Source organism: Polyodon spathula, chromosome 22 (assembly GCF_017654505.1).
Source record: "Polyodon spathula isolate WHYD16114869_AA chromosome 22, ASM1765450v1, whole genome shotgun sequence".
Taxonomy (NCBI): Eukaryota; Metazoa; Chordata; class Actinopteri; order Acipenseriformes; family Polyodontidae; genus Polyodon; species Polyodon spathula.
The window spans coordinates 9,410,292-9,430,006 of record NC_054555.1 but is presented as its reverse complement, the minus strand read 5'-3'; the positions used below and the strand labels follow the sequence as shown (position 1 = coordinate 9,430,006).

Below are 19,715 nucleotides of genomic sequence, written 5' to 3'. Positions count from 1 at the left end.
CCAAACAAATAATTCAAAAATATATATGGATGTTAACCCAAGCCAAGACTGCATAATTAAAGCCATCTAGACTGACTCCTGTTAGAATTAGATATTTTGCCGACAGTAGTCTCTGTCGATAGTAACAGCTCCTAAGAGAACATTTTGCCTAAGGGAACGCCCTTGTAGTGAAACAGATTTTTCCCATTGTAAATTCTCTGACTAAAGGAACAGGACTTTGCCTCAAAGAGCACCTGTTTGGCACTGCTAGTGATTCCTTCACAACTGATGGTACTGTTTTGTAACTTTATAACTCATTATCATCAAACTTAAATTCAGATGGTTTATTCAGTCGTTTTTAAATGTGACTTGTCATTGCGGGAGTGTCTTGGGTCACATTGGCTGCTGCTCTATATACTGTATAGAGTGAAATGTGAGGAGTTTTGTGTTAAGATTTAAAAAGCACTAGCCAAACTGGATGTATGCAACGTATAAAGAAACTCTACAATGATATCCACCAGAATGACTTATTTCTCCAACTACAGGGGCAGCAAAGTACTAAATAAATATTGAATCAATAACAGACACCACTGCTTGCATTTCCTGCTTCTGAATTATTTGTCATATGGCTTTGGTACTGTATAAAATAGAACAGTTTCCAATAAATTTCTCAATACACATCTCATGACATTGAACAACTTTGATGTTGCAGCTATGTTATAACCTCAAAGGGACTGAACATTTGATGACAGCATTGATGTTCGATATGTCTTTCAATGCCACGCAGCTGAACATGACCAAGATTATCAATACATTCGACTCCTAAGATATCTGTATAGTGCAGGATTTTTTTTCTTACTTATGCAGCATAGTATAGAGTGCTCTTTTGTCTTATGTGGACACCTCTGAGAATTCACAACAAGCAGTGTAATTAGTAACAGCATAGCAAGTGTCCTTGGAAAATACCTCTAAATAACCTCAGTTACATCTTTACAGCAAGTCTTCTTTGAGGTGAATGCAAGTTTTTTGTTTTTTAAATTTCATTTTAGTAGTAAATATTTACTGAAAACGTTTGTTGAATTGTGAATATGTCTCAACGTTAATTCTTCTTAGTCATAACGCATTAGATGACAGAATTCCTCATTCAAGGAGAGGTGATAGGGGGTCAAATTTTCAATGTTTGGGGGTCATCTATTGATAGCTACATTTCAGTAAATGGTGCAATGGTATTGCAGAGATAAAAGAAATGCATGTATTTTGTAGGGAACAACTATATAAAAATAGCCTTTTGATTGTAGAAGACATGATGATTGAGCAGCAATTCTAAGCCAAGCAGATAAAGGTAAAAGCTACCGGGATATACATATTTTACTTTAGAAAGCTTTTGTCACAAATAAACCATCTGTTGGTATTTAGATACAACCAAGCCCATTCATTAATATGCAAGACACAAAACTAAACAGGCTTTGCGGCAGTGTTACTTGATACCAATAAAAAGCACTAGTAAGTTTTCGTATTTGTCTAGCCAGTGTATCTGTCTGTAAATTTTAACTATTGATATCCCTGCATACTTCACTTCACTACAGTCCAAGATCTCATCATAATACATGGACAGGAGGACAGTTTATTATCATACTTAACTCTAAAACATTCTGCCCACATAATATAACTAACTTAAGGCTATTAAGACTAAAATCCTAAATGAAAATCCTCCTTTTATTGCCCTTTCTCTGATATGAGGCTAATCTCTCACACCCTCAGTTTTAAACTCTGTTCCAGAGCTATCTCCAAGGTTAGGCTTTAACTTTAGTTTTTTTTCTTTTGTTTTTTGTTTTTTTTTTAAATGAAAGGCACTGATTTCAGCTAATACTACACTCTGGTATCATCAAAGGATTCTTTGTTCTGAAACTGCCTCTGATGTAGGGCTTGGGCACATACACACACACACACACACACACGCACACACACACACACACACACACACACGCACACACACACGCGCACACACACACACACACACACACACACACACACACACACACACACACACACTTAATTGTAGGGACCTGTTTTATTTATTTATTTAATTAATTTTTTAGTTTTTTTTTTAAAGTCACCAATTTTTTTTCTCCCAATTTGGTATTTACACACTATTGCCATCGATACTTTTCACCTGGCCAAGAAGGAGGAGAAGAAGATGGAGAGGAATAAAGCCATCTAATGCAATAGATGTCATTTTTCCTAAACGCAGCTGCTGCCACACACAACAGGCCTTGCTCTAATGTCGCCAGAAGGAGGGATTCAATCAGACTTTGAAGATGGCAGGTATGATGCATGCTACCGGTTTTACAGTTTATAGCAATTGAAAAATTGAAAAAAAAAACTAATCTACAGCACAACACTGGTAATCGGGAGAAGGATCAACTCAACTTATCAGCTAGTGATACCCATTGGCTCAACGTGACAAAAAATCAAATCAACAAAGGGAAGACTGGGTTCCACGGGTATTGTAACCTGCCCATGTGGAAAACCGTATGTTGTATGTTCAGATGCAACATACAGTAGCTTGCATTTATCAGATGATATGAAAGCTGCCCCTTTTCATGACTGCAATCGTTCTTTTATAGGACACATACTGCATATGTGTTATAATGGGCCCTGTTCTGGAATGCTCTACATAGAATAACCATGAGTAAAAATATACATTCTGCAATAGACCCCCCCCTACCTGCCCCATGTAGATTTTTCTCCTGATTGTGGCACACACTATAGTGTGCGTGTAAGGGGATAGCAGTCTCAGTCCTGTCAGCTTGCTGTATATCAATCTCCTGGTCAAATGAACTAAGAAACTATCAACTACTTTTGACTTGCTTGCCCTAATATAGTAGAGACATCATTTGTTTGACATTGTAAAAACTTGACTCTGCTTGATGAGTTTATAATTTAGTCAGCTCCCCAGCAATGTCATTGCTACAGAATGTAAGGACTGCAGGTTTACTTGCTCTTATATCCCATCAAATAAAATAAAAAATAAGCATGGTTTGGTCTGGCTTGGATTGGGTATCTCCATGAAAAATCAACTACAGGGATTGAAAGTGGAGTAGGTGGCATAGAAGGAGTTATTCTTTCCTCTGTTCCAGGGTTAATCCAATGCTTCTGCTTTTTGCTGAGGGGAATTGTGCTGCAGTAGGTGCAGTTCTTCAGATGGACAGTCTTAGTACAAGTCAATAAAGGAAACGAGATGTTCCATCTATGTGGTCCAGGGATCTCCAACCCAGGTCCTGGAGAGCTACTGGGTCTGCTGGTTTTCATTTCAACTGAGTTCTCAGTTACTTAATTGCACCAATTATTGGCTTAATCAGTAAAGATTAACAGGTGTTCCAGCTCTTTAGCTACCAATGATGTAAAGACACCTACAGAACTTGCAAGATAGGGGCTCTCCAGGACCAGGGTTGGAGACCCCTGTGGTCTATCCTGCTCAGAAACCATCTTCTAATAATAATTATTCTGAATGCATGTCGCTAGGTTTCATCAATCCCTAACCTTTCTAAATGGTCATACAGTCAAAAATGAAAAGAACTTACCTCCACTTCCTGTATATGAAAGCAAAGGGGGGGAAAAAGAAATGGTTACACATCACTGCAGAAGTTGACATGACATACAAACACTGAAATCCTAAATCCTCAACTCTTGAGCAGTTTGATTTAAATACAGCCCTATCTTAACTTTTCAGTCACTGCAATCTGTCAGGATTTCTCCCTACAGCACAACACAGCTGTCAAAGGGTGTTCTCTCCAATAGAAATATAAAAATTCAATCTCTTCAGATCTCTTTGCAAAAGCTTAATGTCAATATCTTAACAAATCATGGGACTAGTAGCAACGAGCACAATCTCTGCTGCTGGAGGGTTATGTGCTTCTCTTCTTACGGTGAGCTGAGCTATTACTCGGTTCTCCTGCACCCCTTTGTGAACAGTTCAGTCTGAAGTGAATACATCTTCATTTGCTGGCATCTTCAAAAGGGACCTTTAGTTGCATCCTAATTGTTGGAGTACAGACTATAGAAAGATGCAGTAGCTGGTCTGAACTTAATAAGGGAAATGCAACTAAATGTACATGGTTATTAATTATCTAAAGAATAGTAAAACACATATTCCAGCACAGTAAACAGCAAAACTCCCCATGCATATGTATGATGCTAAACTAAAATCAGTGTAAACATATATTTATAGTTTATATAACAGCAGCTTACATTTTTAAGATTTGCCAACAAATTCGAGTTGAACTGTGGCAGATATTACTTTAAAGATGCAATGCATAACAAATAGTGAAACGTATTTAAAATCTATTCTTTCAGTCATTCTACTCCAGTAAGAGACTGGCTGAATTACATTATTCCAAAATATGCCTGGTTGTTAAGCAAACGCAGAGCTCAGTTTAAGGGAAGCAATTCCCTTGAATTCAGCTGTTTGTTTACATTTCAACGCACTTTCTTTCCGTACATTGTACAGCATTCTTATTTAGTGCTGTGTTATGTTGTATTATACAGAAGTTATACATGTGTCACGCATATACATTGTGGCAAAGTGTCCCGCCCCTGTGGGTATTTTGTGTTGTATGTTGTGTGTTAATGTTGGTGTTTAGTCATTGGTACACGAGATATAAACGTGTCTGTGTAACACAAATGTTTAAAATGTATATTTGTATTTAGGTACGAGGATTGCACAGCACTTCACGTGCAAGTAAAATGTAATATGTGAGCACTTTATTAATTCACGTGCAGTTGTACTGCAACTCCAATTGAACGATTGGCAATCGAGTCTCGGTCCAGCTGCATAAAAGCAGCATGTTTTCACTCACTCAGGGTTGTGTGTTCGGTGAGTGGAGAACGGGATTGGAGACGGAGGTAATAATAATAATAATAATAATAATAATAATAATAATAATAATAATAATAATAATAGTTAAAATATCAGCTCACCGTGTTTGTTTAGTGTTAGTCCGTTTTGTTTGTGTCTATAATTTTCCGAATGTGCCGTGCCCTGTGTTTTTCTTTGTTACAACCTTTTTATTTACTGTTCTGTTCATTCATTAAATGCTGAGCACAAACAAGTGCTCAGCTTCCCCAAAACTCCACCTCTCTGTTGTTTATTTCCTGGTTCCTGGTTTCTGGTCTGATATCACCCACTACAGCCGTCTTTGTGACAACATATACACACATCCCAGTGGAAAGAGCTGGATGTAAAGCCATGACCGTGTGACTGTGAAGTTGGGTGTAAAAAAAAAAAAGCCTGGCATAAGGACACAAGCAAACACAGGGAAACTTGTCCCAGCAGCAGCTCAATGTGAAGAAGGGATCCATGTCAGGCAGACACTTTGAAGTGAGTGTGAAGGTTAGATGGGTTTGCCTTTATCTCATGTGGATACACACTGGCTCCTGTAATAAGTACAGTGCTCTGCAATCTGTATCTGCTTCACAGCTCCCTGCATGCCAGATTTACCACTATAATAATGGAGAAAAAGAAAAAGATACAAATGCTAGCAAGCCATGTTACTGCTCTTCTATTTGCACAAGAAAGTAGTTTATGAAACTCCAGGTTCCAAACAACATATAGGGGAAAAGAGCAGTATTATTACAGGCATCATTGATAAACCCCTGTGGTCATATCTCCTTGTTAAAAATATATAAGGGCCTCCTGTCAACACTGACCACTTTCAGTGCTTGTTCTAAGTAGTTTTTACAGTCCAGAGTATGTAATATACACATCATATGTATGGAGCTGTACAGTAAATTGCTTTGCCAGTTAACATTTAATAATATGTCCGTGCTCAAAAAACAGGAAACGTTCATACTGTGTTCCCCTCATTAAAAGGCTGCCCACAGAACCAGAAAGAAGGCTTGATGGTCATGGCTCCCACTTGGCCTATAATGCTGCCACTGGCACTAGCATTCTTGTTATTAGATCACAAATAACACTGTCTCTTAACTACAGCTGCTGACAATATGAAAGAGGTGTTTGGACTCGATGTATTAGCCCTTATTTGAACTGAAGTTACATCAATTGTACCTTTTATGCTTAGGGGTCGATTTGACCAACCTATTGCCAGCCAGGATAAGAGACAACTGGATTTGTTAGAGCATTTTACAGCACTGAGGAATCAAGCAGGATTGAACAAGCCACCTGTGTGTATTATTACTGGTACACCACTCACTCATGGGTGTAGGGGTTCAATATAAATCCACTATATATCGAGGGCCGCAATATAGCGAAAGACCCAGAGAAAAACAAATAGGCTAATAACAAATACTGTACAACCACTCCCTCATTCTCTTTCAATTCGAAAACAGCCATCAACTAATGGGTATCGCCGTCAGGTGATAGGATTATGCTGCCTTTAGGACTCCGTAGCTCTGACGTCAGCGCCCCGCCCTTCGGGTGCTGAATGACTATGCAGAGCGTAGGAAGACCAGCCTCTTTTGCTTTCAGCTGCTGGTCGGATTGAGCGTAATCTATTTGTTGTTCTACAACACTCTGTTTATTAAAAAATAATAAATAAAATTCAGTGTTTGTACTCTTCGTTGCCTTAATTGTGCACGGGAAGCTGGCGGCTGCCCCATAAGCATTTGGCTGAGTTGCTTATTAGAGCGTTCTCGCTCTTTTCACCTTGCTGACTCTTTGAGTCTGTCTTGCTTACTATTATTATTTATTAATTTATTTATTAGAGAAACAAGAGGTGTGTTAAGTGTGTTGGCCCTGGAACGGACGAAACATTACAACAGTAATTTTTTTAGAATTTGCCTGCTAGACACTCAGCAGCGGTCTTTATTAGACCATAGCCTACTCCAGACATCAGCTGCACAAAGATCTCTGTGTGGTGGCTTAGATCTCCTGATCTAAATTTTAATCAGGTTTTCTGAGGGATTATTCCCCAAGTGTGTCTCACCACACGTGCAAACGTGCACCCGTACACACCCGTGCACCGTGCCCCATGCACATGCACCCCCATGCTCACCCGTGCACCGTGCCCTGTGCACTCCCATGCACCGTACACATCCGTGCCCATGCACACCAGTGCCCTGTGCACACCCGTGCCCCCTGTGCACTCCCATGCACCGTGCCTCATGCACATCCGTGCCTGTGCCCCCTGTGCTCCTCACACACCCATGCCCGTGCACCCCGTGCACACCCGTACCCCTGCAGATTCGTGCCCGTGCATCCCGTGCATACAGTGCACATCCGTGCAGCCCATGCACACCTGTGCTCCGTGCACCCCATGCACCCCGTGCATACCCGTGCACTTCCGTGTAGCAGCGTACGTCCGTCCCTGTGCACCCCCTGCACACCTGTGCCAAGTGCCAGTGCACCCTACGCACACCCGTGCCCGTGAACTTCCGTGCCCATGCACCCTGTGCATACCGGTGCACTTCTGTGCCCGTACATACCCATGTCCCATGCACATCCGTGCCAGTACATCTATCCCCGCACCTATGGCGTGCGCTCTCCATGCACATCAGTGCCCTTGCTCCCACGCATCCGAGCACCCTGAACATCTGTTCTGTGCCCATGCACTTTTCTTGCACCCCGTGCACATATTCACTCCTGTGCCCTGTGCAAATTTGTACCCGCCGTGCAACCCGGGCAAGTGCTGTTTGCTATGCCAGGTTTCCATGAATGGGGCTCTTGTAGCCAGAAAATGCCCTCAGAGGACCCTCAAGAATTCTGTGCTTCATACCTGGGTCCAGAACATGCTGCTTTGGCTCTGTCCGACAGAGCATTTTGCGCTATCTGCGGGAAGTTCCAGAGGCGGGTCCTAAAGGCTAGAGCCAACAGGGCAGTGGGGCTAGGATCTCCTTCTAGCAGGGGATCTCATTCTGAGCCTGTTCCCCCTTCAGGTGGTACAGCATCATCTCCTGCCTGCCTGCAGCTATCCGGGTTACCCTCCCCGTCTCTCGGGCGACACTATCGCTCACCTACCAGGACCGTGGGGCAGCTTCAGCGCTCCCCTCCTAAGGAGCGTTCATGTCCCGCACGGAAGCGTGCGTGCTCCAGGTCCTCTAGGGACAAACAGCCTAGCGGGATCTCGGCCCTCATGGACCAGATTGGTCGTTTTATGGAGGTGCTGATGGGTCAACAGTCTCATGATGAGTATGTTATCGGTCCCTGGCACCACGGCTGTGCCAGTTCCCCGGTCACCCATTCCGACTGTTGAGCCTGAGCCTGAGCCTGAGCTTGAGCTTGAGCTTGAGCTTGAGGCCATCTCAGACTCTGAAGAGGACATCCTCTCTCTGCAGGAGTAGAGCTTGTGCAGGAGGGACCTTTTTGCAACTCAGTGGACAAGCTGCAACAGGAACCGAAGGTATCTCCAGCATTTGAGGCTTTGGTGAGTGAGGGGCTCAACATCTACGGGTGGAATGACCCAAAGAGTAAAGCACCTGAAGAAGGCCTATATCACTTGCTCCAAAAGCTGCCTGGCTTTCCAATGTGTCTGTCTATCAGGCCATTCTTATTAAGGGGCTCCCTGATATAGTCATGGCGGCTCACAGACAAGAGCTGAACCAGGTCTCTGAGGCAGTCACCAGACTGGCCCAACTCACGGCCAGAGCGGAGGGCCGATGCCTTGCAGAGCTGGTTGTCACCAGATGGCAACTCTGACTTTCCCAGGATAGAGTTCAGGAGCAGGACAAGTCCTCTCTCCTGAACGCCTCTATCACTCCTGGCCATACATTTGGCCCCGCAGTGGAGGAGATGCTTCAGAGGACTCTGAAGACTAGGGAGCTATCAAGGCAGTATGCCCAGCTGCTTCCACAGAAGCCTGCCTTGCCTGCTAGGGCTTCCCCCCCTGCTCCTACAGCACTCCCGGCAGCACCTGCCCCGCAGTGCGGTCGGCCTGCAAAGAGGGGCAACTGGCACCCTAGGTCCCGTGACTGTGCACCCCAAGTGGCCTAAGGCTCAGCATCCCTGAAGGGCCACAGGAGCCTTCAACCCCTGTCTCCCAGTTACTATGCTCTCCAGTGTTACCCATGTGGTAAGAGTATCCCGGTACGATATCCTACTGTTAAAGACCCTCTGTTCCTAGAACAGTGTTAGGGCATATGTCTTTCGAACCACACGCTGAGGCGCTGTTCTGTGTATATTTTTTACATGTAGACCGATCCTCTCCTACTGCCGCACGATCTCCCTTGCAACTGCTTTGGTACACAGTACCCATTAGTTGATGGCTATTTTTGAATTGAAAGAGAATGTAAGGTTGCTGATGCTTCCCCGGTTCTCTGAAAGAGAAAACAGCCATCATGCAGCGAGGTCGCTTCAGCAGCCCTTGTGGCCTGAAGCAAGAGAGGCTGGGCTTCCTACGCTCTGCATAGTCATTCAGCACCCGAGGGGGGCGGGGCGCTGATGTCAGAGCTACGGAGGCCAAAAGGCAGCTTTTATATTAAGCTCAGCATAATCCTATCACCTGATGGAGATACCCATTAGTTGATGGTTATTTTCTCTTTCAGAGAACCGGGGTTGCATCCGCAACTTTACGTTTTATCACTCCCTCGGGGGGATCAGGGTCCAGTATAAATCCTCTACACAACCTGCTTTTTCTAATTTTTCTTATAAAAAGCACACCGTTTTAATTCGTACAGCGGAGGGTAATTGCTTCTCATCAACTTCTGTCTCCAATAATAAGCTAAGGTTTACAATTTTAGAAAAGCAAACTATGAAGGTATGAAACAGAGACTAACAGAAGTAGATTGGAGTAAAATAGAGAAAACACCCACAGAAGAAGGATGGTTATTCTTCAAAAATGTAGTACTAGAGGCGCAAAACAATTATATCCCTAAAGTAGACAAATCTAAATGTAAAACTAAATTGCCAAAATGGTTTAATAGATCAATTAAAAAAAATATTCAGCGAAAAAAGGCACTTTACAGAGCATTAAAAAAGGACCAAAAAGAAAGTACGCAGAAAGAGTACACAGAACTGCAAACGCAAGTCAAAAAGGAAGTTAGAAAGGCCAAGAGAGAACTAGAAATAAACATTGCTAAGGGAGCTAAAACCAATTCCAAAATGTTTTTCCAATATTACAACAGCAAGAGAACATTCAAAGAGGAGATTAAATGTTTAAGAGATACAAATGGCAAAATCGTAGAGGAAGAAAAAAAAATAGCAAATATGTTAAATGATTACTTTTCACAAGTTTTTACAAAGGAAGATACTGACAACATGCCCCACATGTCATCCAGTTCCTATCCAGTTTTAAATAACTTTAGCATAACTGAGGCAGAAGTGTTAAAGGGACTAGGAGCTCTTAAAATAAACAAATCCCCTGGGCCGGATAAGATCCTCCCAGTAGTACTCAAAGAAATGAAAGAAGTAATTTACAAACCGCTAACCAAGATCATGCAGCAGTCTCTTGACACAGGGGTGGTACCGACAGACTGGAAAATTGCAAACGTAATACCGATCCACAAAAAGGGAAACAAAACTGAACCAGGTAACTACAGACCAGTAAGCCTGACTTCTATTATATGCAAACTTATGGAAACTATAATAAGATCCAAAATGGAAAATTACCTATATGGTAACAGGGTACTGGGAGATAGTCAACATGGTTTTAGGAAAGGGAGATCGTGCCTAACTAACTTGCTTGATTTTTTTGAGGATGCAACATCGATAATGGATAATTGCAAAGCATATGACATGGTTTATTTAGATTTCCAGAAAGCTTTTGACAAAGTCCCGCACAAAAGATTAATTCTCAAACTGAACGCAGTTGGGATTCAAGGAAACACATGTACATGGATTAGGGAGTGGTTAACATGTAGAAAACAGAAAGTACTGATTAGAGGAAAAACCTCAGAATGGAGTGTGGTAACCAGCGGTGTACCACAGGGATCAGTATTAGGTCCTCTGCTATTCCTAATCTACATTAATGATTTAGATTCTGGTATAGTAAGCAAACTTGTTAAATTTGCAGACGACACAAAAGTAGGAGGAGTGGCAAACACTGTTGCAGCAGCAAAGGTCATTCAAAATGATCTAGACAAGATTCAGAACTGGGCAGACACATGGCAAATGACATTTAATAGAGAAAAGTGTAAGGTACTGCACGCAGGAAATAAAAATGTACATTATAAATATCATATGGGAGATATTGAAATTGGAGAAGGAATCTATGAAAAAGACCTAGGAGTTTTTGTTGACTCAGAAATGTCTTCATCTAGACAATGTGGGGAAGCTATAAAAAAGGCTAACAAGATGCTCGGATACATTGTGAAAAGTGTTGAATTTAAATCAAGGGAAGTAATGTTAAAACTGTACAATGCACTAGTAAGACCTCATCTTGAATATTGTGTTCAGTTCTGGTCACCTCGCTATAAAAAAGATATTGCTGCTCTAGAAAGAGTGCAAAGAAGAGCGACCAGAATTATTCCGGGCTTAAAAGGCATGTCATATGCAGACAGGCTAAAAAAATTGAATCTGTTCAGTCTTGAACAAAGAAGACTACGTGGCGACCTAATTCAAGCATTCAAAATTCTAAAAGGTATTGACAGTGTCGACCCAAGGGACTTTCTCAGCCTGAAAAAAGAAACAAGGACCAGGGGTCACAAATGGAGTTTAGAAAAAGGGGCATTCAGAACAGAAAATAGGAGACACTTTTTTACACAGAGAATTGTGAGGGTCTGGAATCAACTCCCCAGTAATGTTGTTGAAGCTGACACCCTGGGATCCTTCAAGAAGCTGCTTGATGAGATTTTGGGATCAATAAGCTACTAACAACCAAACGAGCAAGATGGGCCAAATGGCCTCCTCTCGTTTGTAAACTTTCTTATGTTCTTATGTTCTTATTAATTTCATGAGTCTTCCTTTCCTTTCTCAAAAGCGCAAACCCGCTATATTGAAATAATCCATTCCCAACAACAACACAGGAGGCTTGTTGCTAGGGAGTTGATGTCACTGCTTTGTGGATTTTGCTAGTGCATTGTTACCACATGTGACCACCTCATTGGCTAAAATAAAAACCGATTCAGCAAGTAGATATTTAATTTGGTTTGTGTTATTGTGCAGTATGTGTGTGTGTGATAACACTACGATATGAATGCTTTGTTTTTAGTCGTTTTTTATATTGTTGTTTGTGAGGTGCAGTACAAAACAAAATGAACAGTAATTCCAAGTGCCTGTATATTGCAGCTAAGACATACACAGTTAGACAGTAAAAATGGGGAGCCAACTCCAGGACGGCGATATATCCGAATCCGCGGTATAGCGAGGGGCGATCTAACAAGGGGTGAGTGCATTACCCCTAAAAATATTAAACAGCAAAATGCTCTAAAAATCCAACTGTGGTTTATCCCGACAGAGTATACATTAATCAAAGTTAATCAAGCACAATCTAATGAGATGAAAATTTTAAACTCACTTTCAGAAATGGTGCAATTAGACTGTAGATTGTTAAAACACAGATTACCATTTATCAACAAAACAGAGTGCACTAAACGTTTAGTAATTGTAAACTGGTTGCTGGAGGATGACATAAACTACACAAGAAAACTGCGTCTCAGCAAGCACTTACTAACTCCACAGGAAAGAAGTACTGACACAACTAAGAATAAACACCATTTCTGTATGTGTGAGAAGGAATAATGAACGAGGAAAAGCTGAGCACTAGAAAAGAACTTGCAAGCAAATTTTATTTTGTCATGAAAAAAAACAGCAAACAATGCCTAAAAAAGGCTACAGAGGAAAGGTATGTGTACTGTATTGTGTACAGTATTTAACTATGTACATACATTGCATATAATTATATTTTCACGTATCATGTTCCAGATTTTCTACCAGTGCCTACCTCTACTAGAAACCCCCTTTGTGTATACATGTTTCATATTTTCCTGACATTTAACTTTATACAATGCATGTCCCTAAAAAACAATTTAAATGAAGGGGGAAAGCCAGCCGAGTAGGTATTGCAGTACATCAGCCATTTAACCCTCGCTGCTTGGTGCTAAACTGCTAAACGAGATCTCTTAGCCTCAGTCAGCATTGTTTTCTTGGGTAAATATTCATTAAAAATATGCGCTTTAAATATTTAATGTGGTAAATTTCCAAGCACGTACTAAGCTTACCAGTTGAAAAACATGCAACAATAAACCAAAAATCTTTCAAGTAGCTGTACATAAAACACAAGTAGTTATACAAAAACACTTCCATTAGATGTATACTGTCTGAAATGCACAGCTGTGAAAGAAACACATTATAGCAACTGTGCAATTTTATTTTAAAACGTGTTATCTGATACTATTCTAGGTAAAGGCCTTTCATTTAGGAAGTGTGTTAATGTTTCAGCTCCTAGGTCATTTGTCTTCTATAAGGACATAGCATGTCAGTTAATAGGGGAAGCAGTTGGCTGGTTAATGATTTTGAAGGTGCAAGCACAATTCCACTTTTCAGGGAAATAAATAGCAAATGGAAGTCCAAAAGCAGTAAGATTTATGGAATTAATTTCTTAGCTATAGCTTCTGGTTGGTCGGCTGTGGCATGGCAGAAAAGCCCTGCTGATAACTATATTGTTGGGATGTATTATTGTGAGGTGTATTATGATTTTTAAAAGAGATGTATTGGTTTGGAGTTAAAAACATACATAGGTATTGTTATGTGTGACAGGACTGGAAGGAGTCCCTGTCGTAATTTGCCCTCCCGACCACCGGCAGCGCTGTGTAGGGTTGACCGTGATTGGATCAGGAGGCTGAACTCTGACCATGCAGGAAGTTCCGGGTCAGGCAGCCATCTTGGCCCAAGGTAGAACCATGCGGCCGTCGGGTCCCATCATTGCAATCAGCTGTGCTGTTCTCGTTGATTGGCTGACGTGGGGCAGCGTGCTGATTGCAGGGGTGGGACTTGGCAGTATTTAAGCAGTATGGTTTTGCCATTGGCTGTCTGGGCTGAACTGAAAACACATGCTGTGCTTGCTTTGTTGCTTTCATTCACTGCTGTTATTCACAGAAGCTTGAAAATCTTGGACACTGTTGGATTACTGGAGTGAGGAACCGAGGACTGGCCATTAATCTGTGAAAGGGAGCTAAGAAGCGGTGAGAGGAAACCCACCGCAGTACCACAACGAAACCCAGTGCTTCCTTTGTTGTTATTTATTTTGTAACCGTGACATTTTTTTTGTTTACTCTTTTTATTTCAAACCTGAGTTTACCATTGCTGGTATTCCAGGTGGTTTTCTTGTTTATTTTTTGCAATACTGGACTGTTCTATTTTTATTGTTTTTGTAAAATAAAACCCTGCCCTGATACCATTGATGGTACAGGGCTCTAAGGACTAATCTCCATTTCCGGCTCCTGTGTGCTGTCATTTCTGGTCCTTCCCAAAAGCTCCACCCACTACCCTCCCACAGGTGGTGTCAGAAGTGGGATTTGAACCCACGCCTCCATTCAGAGACCAGAAGATGACCCGGAGGCCTTCCTGACCACATTTGAGCGGATGGCTACAGTGTCAGGGTGGCCAGCCGGATGTTGGGCAGCCCAACTAGCCCCCTGTCTAACTGGTGAAGCGCAGGCAGCATACCAGGCTCTGAGCAACGTGGCGGCGGAAGATTACTCCCAGGTGAAGACAGCTATCCTCCGGCGCCTTAATATCACCCCGGAGACGCATTGCCGGCGTTTCCGGAGTTACAAGCGGCTGGAGGGAATCCGGCCTCGCATCATGGCCCAGCAACTCTGGGACCATCTGACCCGCTGGCTGCGTCCCACTGAACGGACCACCCAACAAATCATGGAGTCTGTGGCGGTCGACCAGTTCCTGGAGGTGTTGGAACCAGAGACTCGAGCCTGGGTCGCTCGCCACAGTCCCGAGACGATGGACACGGCCGTCGAGCTGGCGGAGGCCTTCGAGGACGCACTGCTTCGGGTGGACCCCAGTCCAGCTCCAGTGAGGCATCGGCCTTCGCCAGCGCACCCAAAGACTGCAACGAGGCCTTCAGTTTTCCCTGTCCCTTTGAGCGCCTCTCCTCCAAAGTGGAGACAGAGGTTAGCTCCCAGCTGGGCTAGAGAGAATCCTTGGACCTCCCCTAGTGGACCAAGGGACAAACAGCCGTCTCCCACAGCGCCGCCTTCCCCTACCTGCTTCCGGTGCCACGAGGTGGGGCACATCGCGAGATTCTGTCCCATCGCGATGGAGTGTGACGTGGCCTTGCGATGTCCGGCTGCAGAGGGTGGTGAGTACAGGGGAAGGGGTCGGGAGGGGCCTTGCATTATTAATGTAGATGTTGGTAATATGAGTACCCACGCATTAGTGGACTCAGGGTGTAGTCACACTATAATTCGGTCTGCTCTCTTGGAGGGTACGCCTTGGCGGCCACAGGGGTCTGTGACCATCTCGTGTATTCATGGAGAAACCAAGGCATATCCTACCACTAAGGTTAGAATGACTGTGGAAAGTCGGACGTGCCATGTAGTCGTGGCCGTCGCTAAAAAGGTGCCATACCCAGTGATTTTGGGTCGAGATTGGCCTTACTATTCAGAAGTTAAGGTCAATGCGGCTCGGCCACCCATTGTAGAAGGGGTGGTCGCAACGGGGGATCCAATTGGCCGGATCTTTCCCTTGCAGGCCGACATATTTACTTCCAGGTTCCGGCCCCAAAACTAAAAGAGAGCGGAGGGCTGAGAAACTTGAGGGGGCATTAATGAGACAAGGCTGGGGGTTGGTGGGGGAATCTGCTTTGCCTGTCAAATGAACACAGAAGGGTGTGGGTGTCCAGTGTGACCAGCGGGAGCGGGTTACTGAGATTCCTAGAGCAGAAGCTACTGAGGCCCCGCTCGGCATACCGCAATTCTGGGACCGGGGTGTGGACCTGGAGTGGGAGCAAAGTAACGACCCCACTCTGGTGCACATCCGGGGGCAGGTTCGGTCTGTCGAGGGGAAGGAAGTTGAAGGCTGCGGGCCGCTCACATTTCCTCACTTCATCGTGATGGGGCATTTGCTGTATAGGGTATCCCAAGCCCCGGGCACAGGACAGCCTTGTAACCCAGTTATTGGTTCCGGGGTCTTTCCGCCGGGAGGTCATGAAGTTGGCACATGATATTCCCTTTTCTGGCCACCTGGGGCGGGAAAAGACCTTGGAACGAATACTGGCCCGGTTTTATTGGATGGGACTCCACATGGATGTGAGGAAATATGTAGCGGAGTGTCCCGATTGTCAGAGAGTAGCGCCGGGACGGGTTCGCCCGGCCCCGCTGGTCCCACTGCCCCTGGTTTGTACTCCCTTCGATCGCATAGCAATGGACATAGTGGGCCCAGTGCAGCCCGCCGACTCTGGATATACGCACATTTTAGTAATGGTGGATTATGCTACTCGATATCCAGAGGCGGTGCCACTGCGCTCCACTAGTGCTGTCGCCATTGCTAAAGAACTAGTTAAGATTATTGCTAGAGTAGGGGTGCCCAAAGAGATTCTGACAGATCAAGGAACTAACTTCATGTCCAATACCCTCAAAGAAGTTTACAAAATTTTGAAAATCCATCCCATCAGGACCTCTGTGTACCATCCACAGACAGATGGCCTGGTGGAAAGGTTTAATCAGACCCTGAAGCAGATGCTGAGGCGATTTGTGAACCAGGAACAAAAACATTGGGCAAAACTCCTTCCCTTCCTGATGTTCGCGGTGAGAGAGGTGCCACAGAGCTCAACTGGGTTCTCCCCGTTTGAGCTGCTGTATGGGAGACAACCCCGAGGCATTCTCGATCTCGTGCGAGAAGGGTGGGAGGACCAAACCTCTACGTCTAAAAATGTAGTCAAATATGTACTACTGCTACGAGATCGCTTGGAATTAGTCGGTCGTTTGGCTCAAGAGAACCTGCGCAATGCTCAGCATCAGCAGCAGCAGCAGTACAATCAAAAAGCACGAATTCGGACTTTTCGAACTGGGGATAAGGTACTGCTGCTTCTTCCCACAGCTGAGTCTAAGTTGTTTGCCAAGTGGCAAGGGCCTTATGAGGTGGTTCGAGCTATAGGGAGAGTCAATTATGAAATCAGGCAGCCGGACCATCGAAAACCACTTCAAATTTATCATGTAAATTTGTTAAAACCTTGGAGAGACAGAGAGGCCCTGTTTATTGCTAATGATATCCCCGAGGAGGATTTTGGTCCTGAGGTGGGGCCACTTGGTCAAACAACTAAGATTTCAATGGGGAAACAGTTACTTCCCTGTCAGAAACAGGAGCTGGGCCAACTAATTGAGGAATTCAGTGATGTTTTTTCTGAGTTGCCCGGTAGAACTAACATTATTGAACATGCCATTATTACTCCGCCAGGTGTTCGAGTGCGTCAGAGGCCTTACCGGATCCCGGAAAGTCGGTGGGGTGTAATGCGCCGGGAAGTGGCCAGTATGCTCGAGCTGGGAGTAGTGCAACCTTCCCAGAGCGAGTGGTGTAGTCCTGTGGTAATGGTACCTAAGAAGGATGGCTCCACTCGTTTCTGTGTGGACTTTAGAAAGGTTAACTCTATCTCCAAGTTCGATGCGTACCCCATGCCCCGAGTGGATGAGCTCCTTGACAGACTGGGTAAGGCGAGGTTCTTGTCCACTCTGGACCTGACGAAGGGATACTGGCAGATCCCTTTAACCCACAGCTCCAAAGAGAAAACCGCATTTTCTACCCCAGATGGCTGTTTCATTTCAAACCATGCCCTTTGGGTTGCATGGGGCCCCGGCTACCTTCCAGAGACTGATGGACAAGGTGTTATGTCCCCATCATCAGTATGCTGCAGCGTATATTGATGACGTGGTTATTTTTAGCTCTACCTGGAAGGAGCACCTTGATAGATTGGCGGCTGTCCTGCAGTCTTTGAGGGAGGCGGGGCTAACAGTCAACCTAGGTAAATGCGCGTTTGGCAAACAAGAGACCCAATATCTTGGATTTAGCATGGGTAATGGTCGGGTAAAACCAGTGGCTTCCAAGGTCCAGGCCTTGGTGGACACTCCAGTTCCACGAACCAAGGCTCAAGTGAGGTCACTTTTGGGGCTAGCAGGCTATTATCGCCGTTTTATCCCCGAGTTTTCCACCATTGTTAGCCCCTTGATTGACCTAACTAAGAAGAGCGCCCCAAACACTGTAAAATGGTCAGATGAGTGTCAGGAAGCATTTGACATGATAAAGCGGATACTTTGCCAAGCCCCTGCACTAGTGTCACCAGATTTCGACAGGGAATTCATCCTCCAGACAGATGCCTCGGATGTCGGTCTGGGGGCAGTCTTGTCCCAGGAGATCGATGGGGTAGAGCACCCCGTGCTATACATTAGCAGGAAAATGGCTCAGAGGGAGCGCAACTACTCAGTTATTGAGAAGGAGTGCCTGGCCATTAAATGGGCCATGAACTCTCTTCGATATTATCTCCTGGGGCGGTCCTTCATCTTGTCACAGATCATGCTCCTCTTAAGTGGCTAAACACGATGAGGCACACGAACGCCCGGATTACTCGGTGAAGTCTGGCGCTGCAACCCTTTAACTTTACTGTTAAACATCGTTCGGGTAAGGAGCATCAAAATGCTGATTTTTTTTCAAGGGAGGGTGGTGATTTAGGGGAGTTAGGGTTGGCCGAGTGTGCCTATGGCTCCACTCTGAGGGGGGGGATGTGTGACAGGACTGGAAGGAGTCCCTGTCGTAATTTGCCCTCCCGACCACCGGCAGCGCTGTGTAGGGTTGACCGTGATTGGATCAGGAGGCTGAACTCTGACCATGCAGGAAGTTCCGGGTCAGGCAGCCATCTTGGCCCAAGGTAGAACCATGCGGCCGTCGGGTCCCATCATTGCAATCAGCTGTGCTGTTCTCGTTGATTGGCTGACGTGGGGCAGCGTGCTGATTGCAGGGGTGGGACTTGGCAGTATTTAAGCAGTATGGTTTTGCCATTGGCTGTCTGGGCTGAACTGAAAACACATGCTGTGCTTGCTTTGTTGCTTTCATTCACTGCTGTTATTCACAGAAGCTTGAAAATCTTGGACACTGTTGGATTACTGGAGTGAGGAACCGAGGACTGGCCATTAATCTGTGAAAGGGAGCTAAGAAGCGGTGAGAGGAAACCCACCGCAGTACCACAACGAAACCCAGTGCTTCCTTTGTTGTTATTTTGTAACCGTGACATTTTTGTTTACTCTTTTTATTTCAAACCTGAGTTTACCATTGCTGGTATTCCAGGTGGTTTTCTTGTTTATTTTTTGCAATACTGGACTGTTCTATTTTTATTGTTTTTGTAAAATAAAACCCTGCCCTGATACCATTGATGGTACAGGGCTCTAAGGACTAATCTCCATTTCCGGCTCCTGTGTGCTGTCATTTCTGGTCCTTCCCAAAAGCTCCACCCACTACCCTCCCACATTATGCTTTAAATGTATTGGTTTGTGTTAATTTAAAATGTGATGTTTACTTTGTTATTATTTGTCAGCGTGGATGGGGTTAAAGCCAAGTTCCTCTAAACCCTGTGTAGAATATGCCTGAGCCTGACTGAATAATTACAGTAATAAGCAATCAAGCTCAGGCAATGCTGTGTAAAACAGCGGCTCAGCCGCTCCTCACAGTGGGTGTTTGGGAGGATGTGAGCGTGAGCCTGAGCCTGAGCCTGAGTGAGAGCGAGAAGGAACAGAAAATGAAAATAAAAACAAAAAATGGGCAGGCCAGCACGGTACTTGTGTTTTGTTAAAGGGTTTTGTGTTCGAGACCTGTTTTTGTTTGAAACTTTTATTTTGGTTTATTT

At 44.4% G+C, this 19,715-nt stretch overlaps 2 protein-coding genes across 5 annotated transcripts in view; one reads left to right on the top strand and one right to left on the bottom strand.

Moving 5' to 3' along the window:
- LOC121297462 (testican-1-like) overlaps nucleotides 1–19,715 on the bottom strand; it is a 198,493-nt gene that overhangs the window by 101,741 nt on the left and 77,037 nt on the right. For 2 of the 4 annotated variants that reach the window (XM_041223796.1, XM_041223798.1), the window contains exon 3: nucleotides 3,564–3,572. The exons of the other annotated variants lie outside the window; for them this stretch is intronic. In XM_041223796.1, the coding sequence (XP_041079730.1) occupies nucleotides 3,564–3,572 (9 nt within the window). The remainder of the gene's footprint in view (nucleotides 1–3,563; nucleotides 3,573–19,715) is intronic. 4 annotated transcript variants of the gene reach the window in all.
- LOC121297463 (zinc finger protein 213-like) lies at nucleotides 14,668–18,984 on the top strand. Its single transcript, XM_041223800.1, has 2 exons — nucleotides 14,668–15,185; nucleotides 18,948–18,984. The coding sequence occupies exons 1-2, from the start codon at nucleotides 14,675–14,677 to the stop codon at nucleotides 18,953–18,955; spliced, it is 519 nt and encodes a 172-aa protein (XP_041079734.1). The 5' UTR covers nucleotides 14,668–14,674; the 3' UTR covers nucleotides 18,956–18,984.

Excerpts from the sequence above, each read along its gene's own strand:
- LOC121297463 (XM_041223800.1), top strand. The coding sequence starts at position 14,675 with ATGGCCCAGCAACTCTGGGACCATCTGACCCGCTGGCTGCGTCCCACT.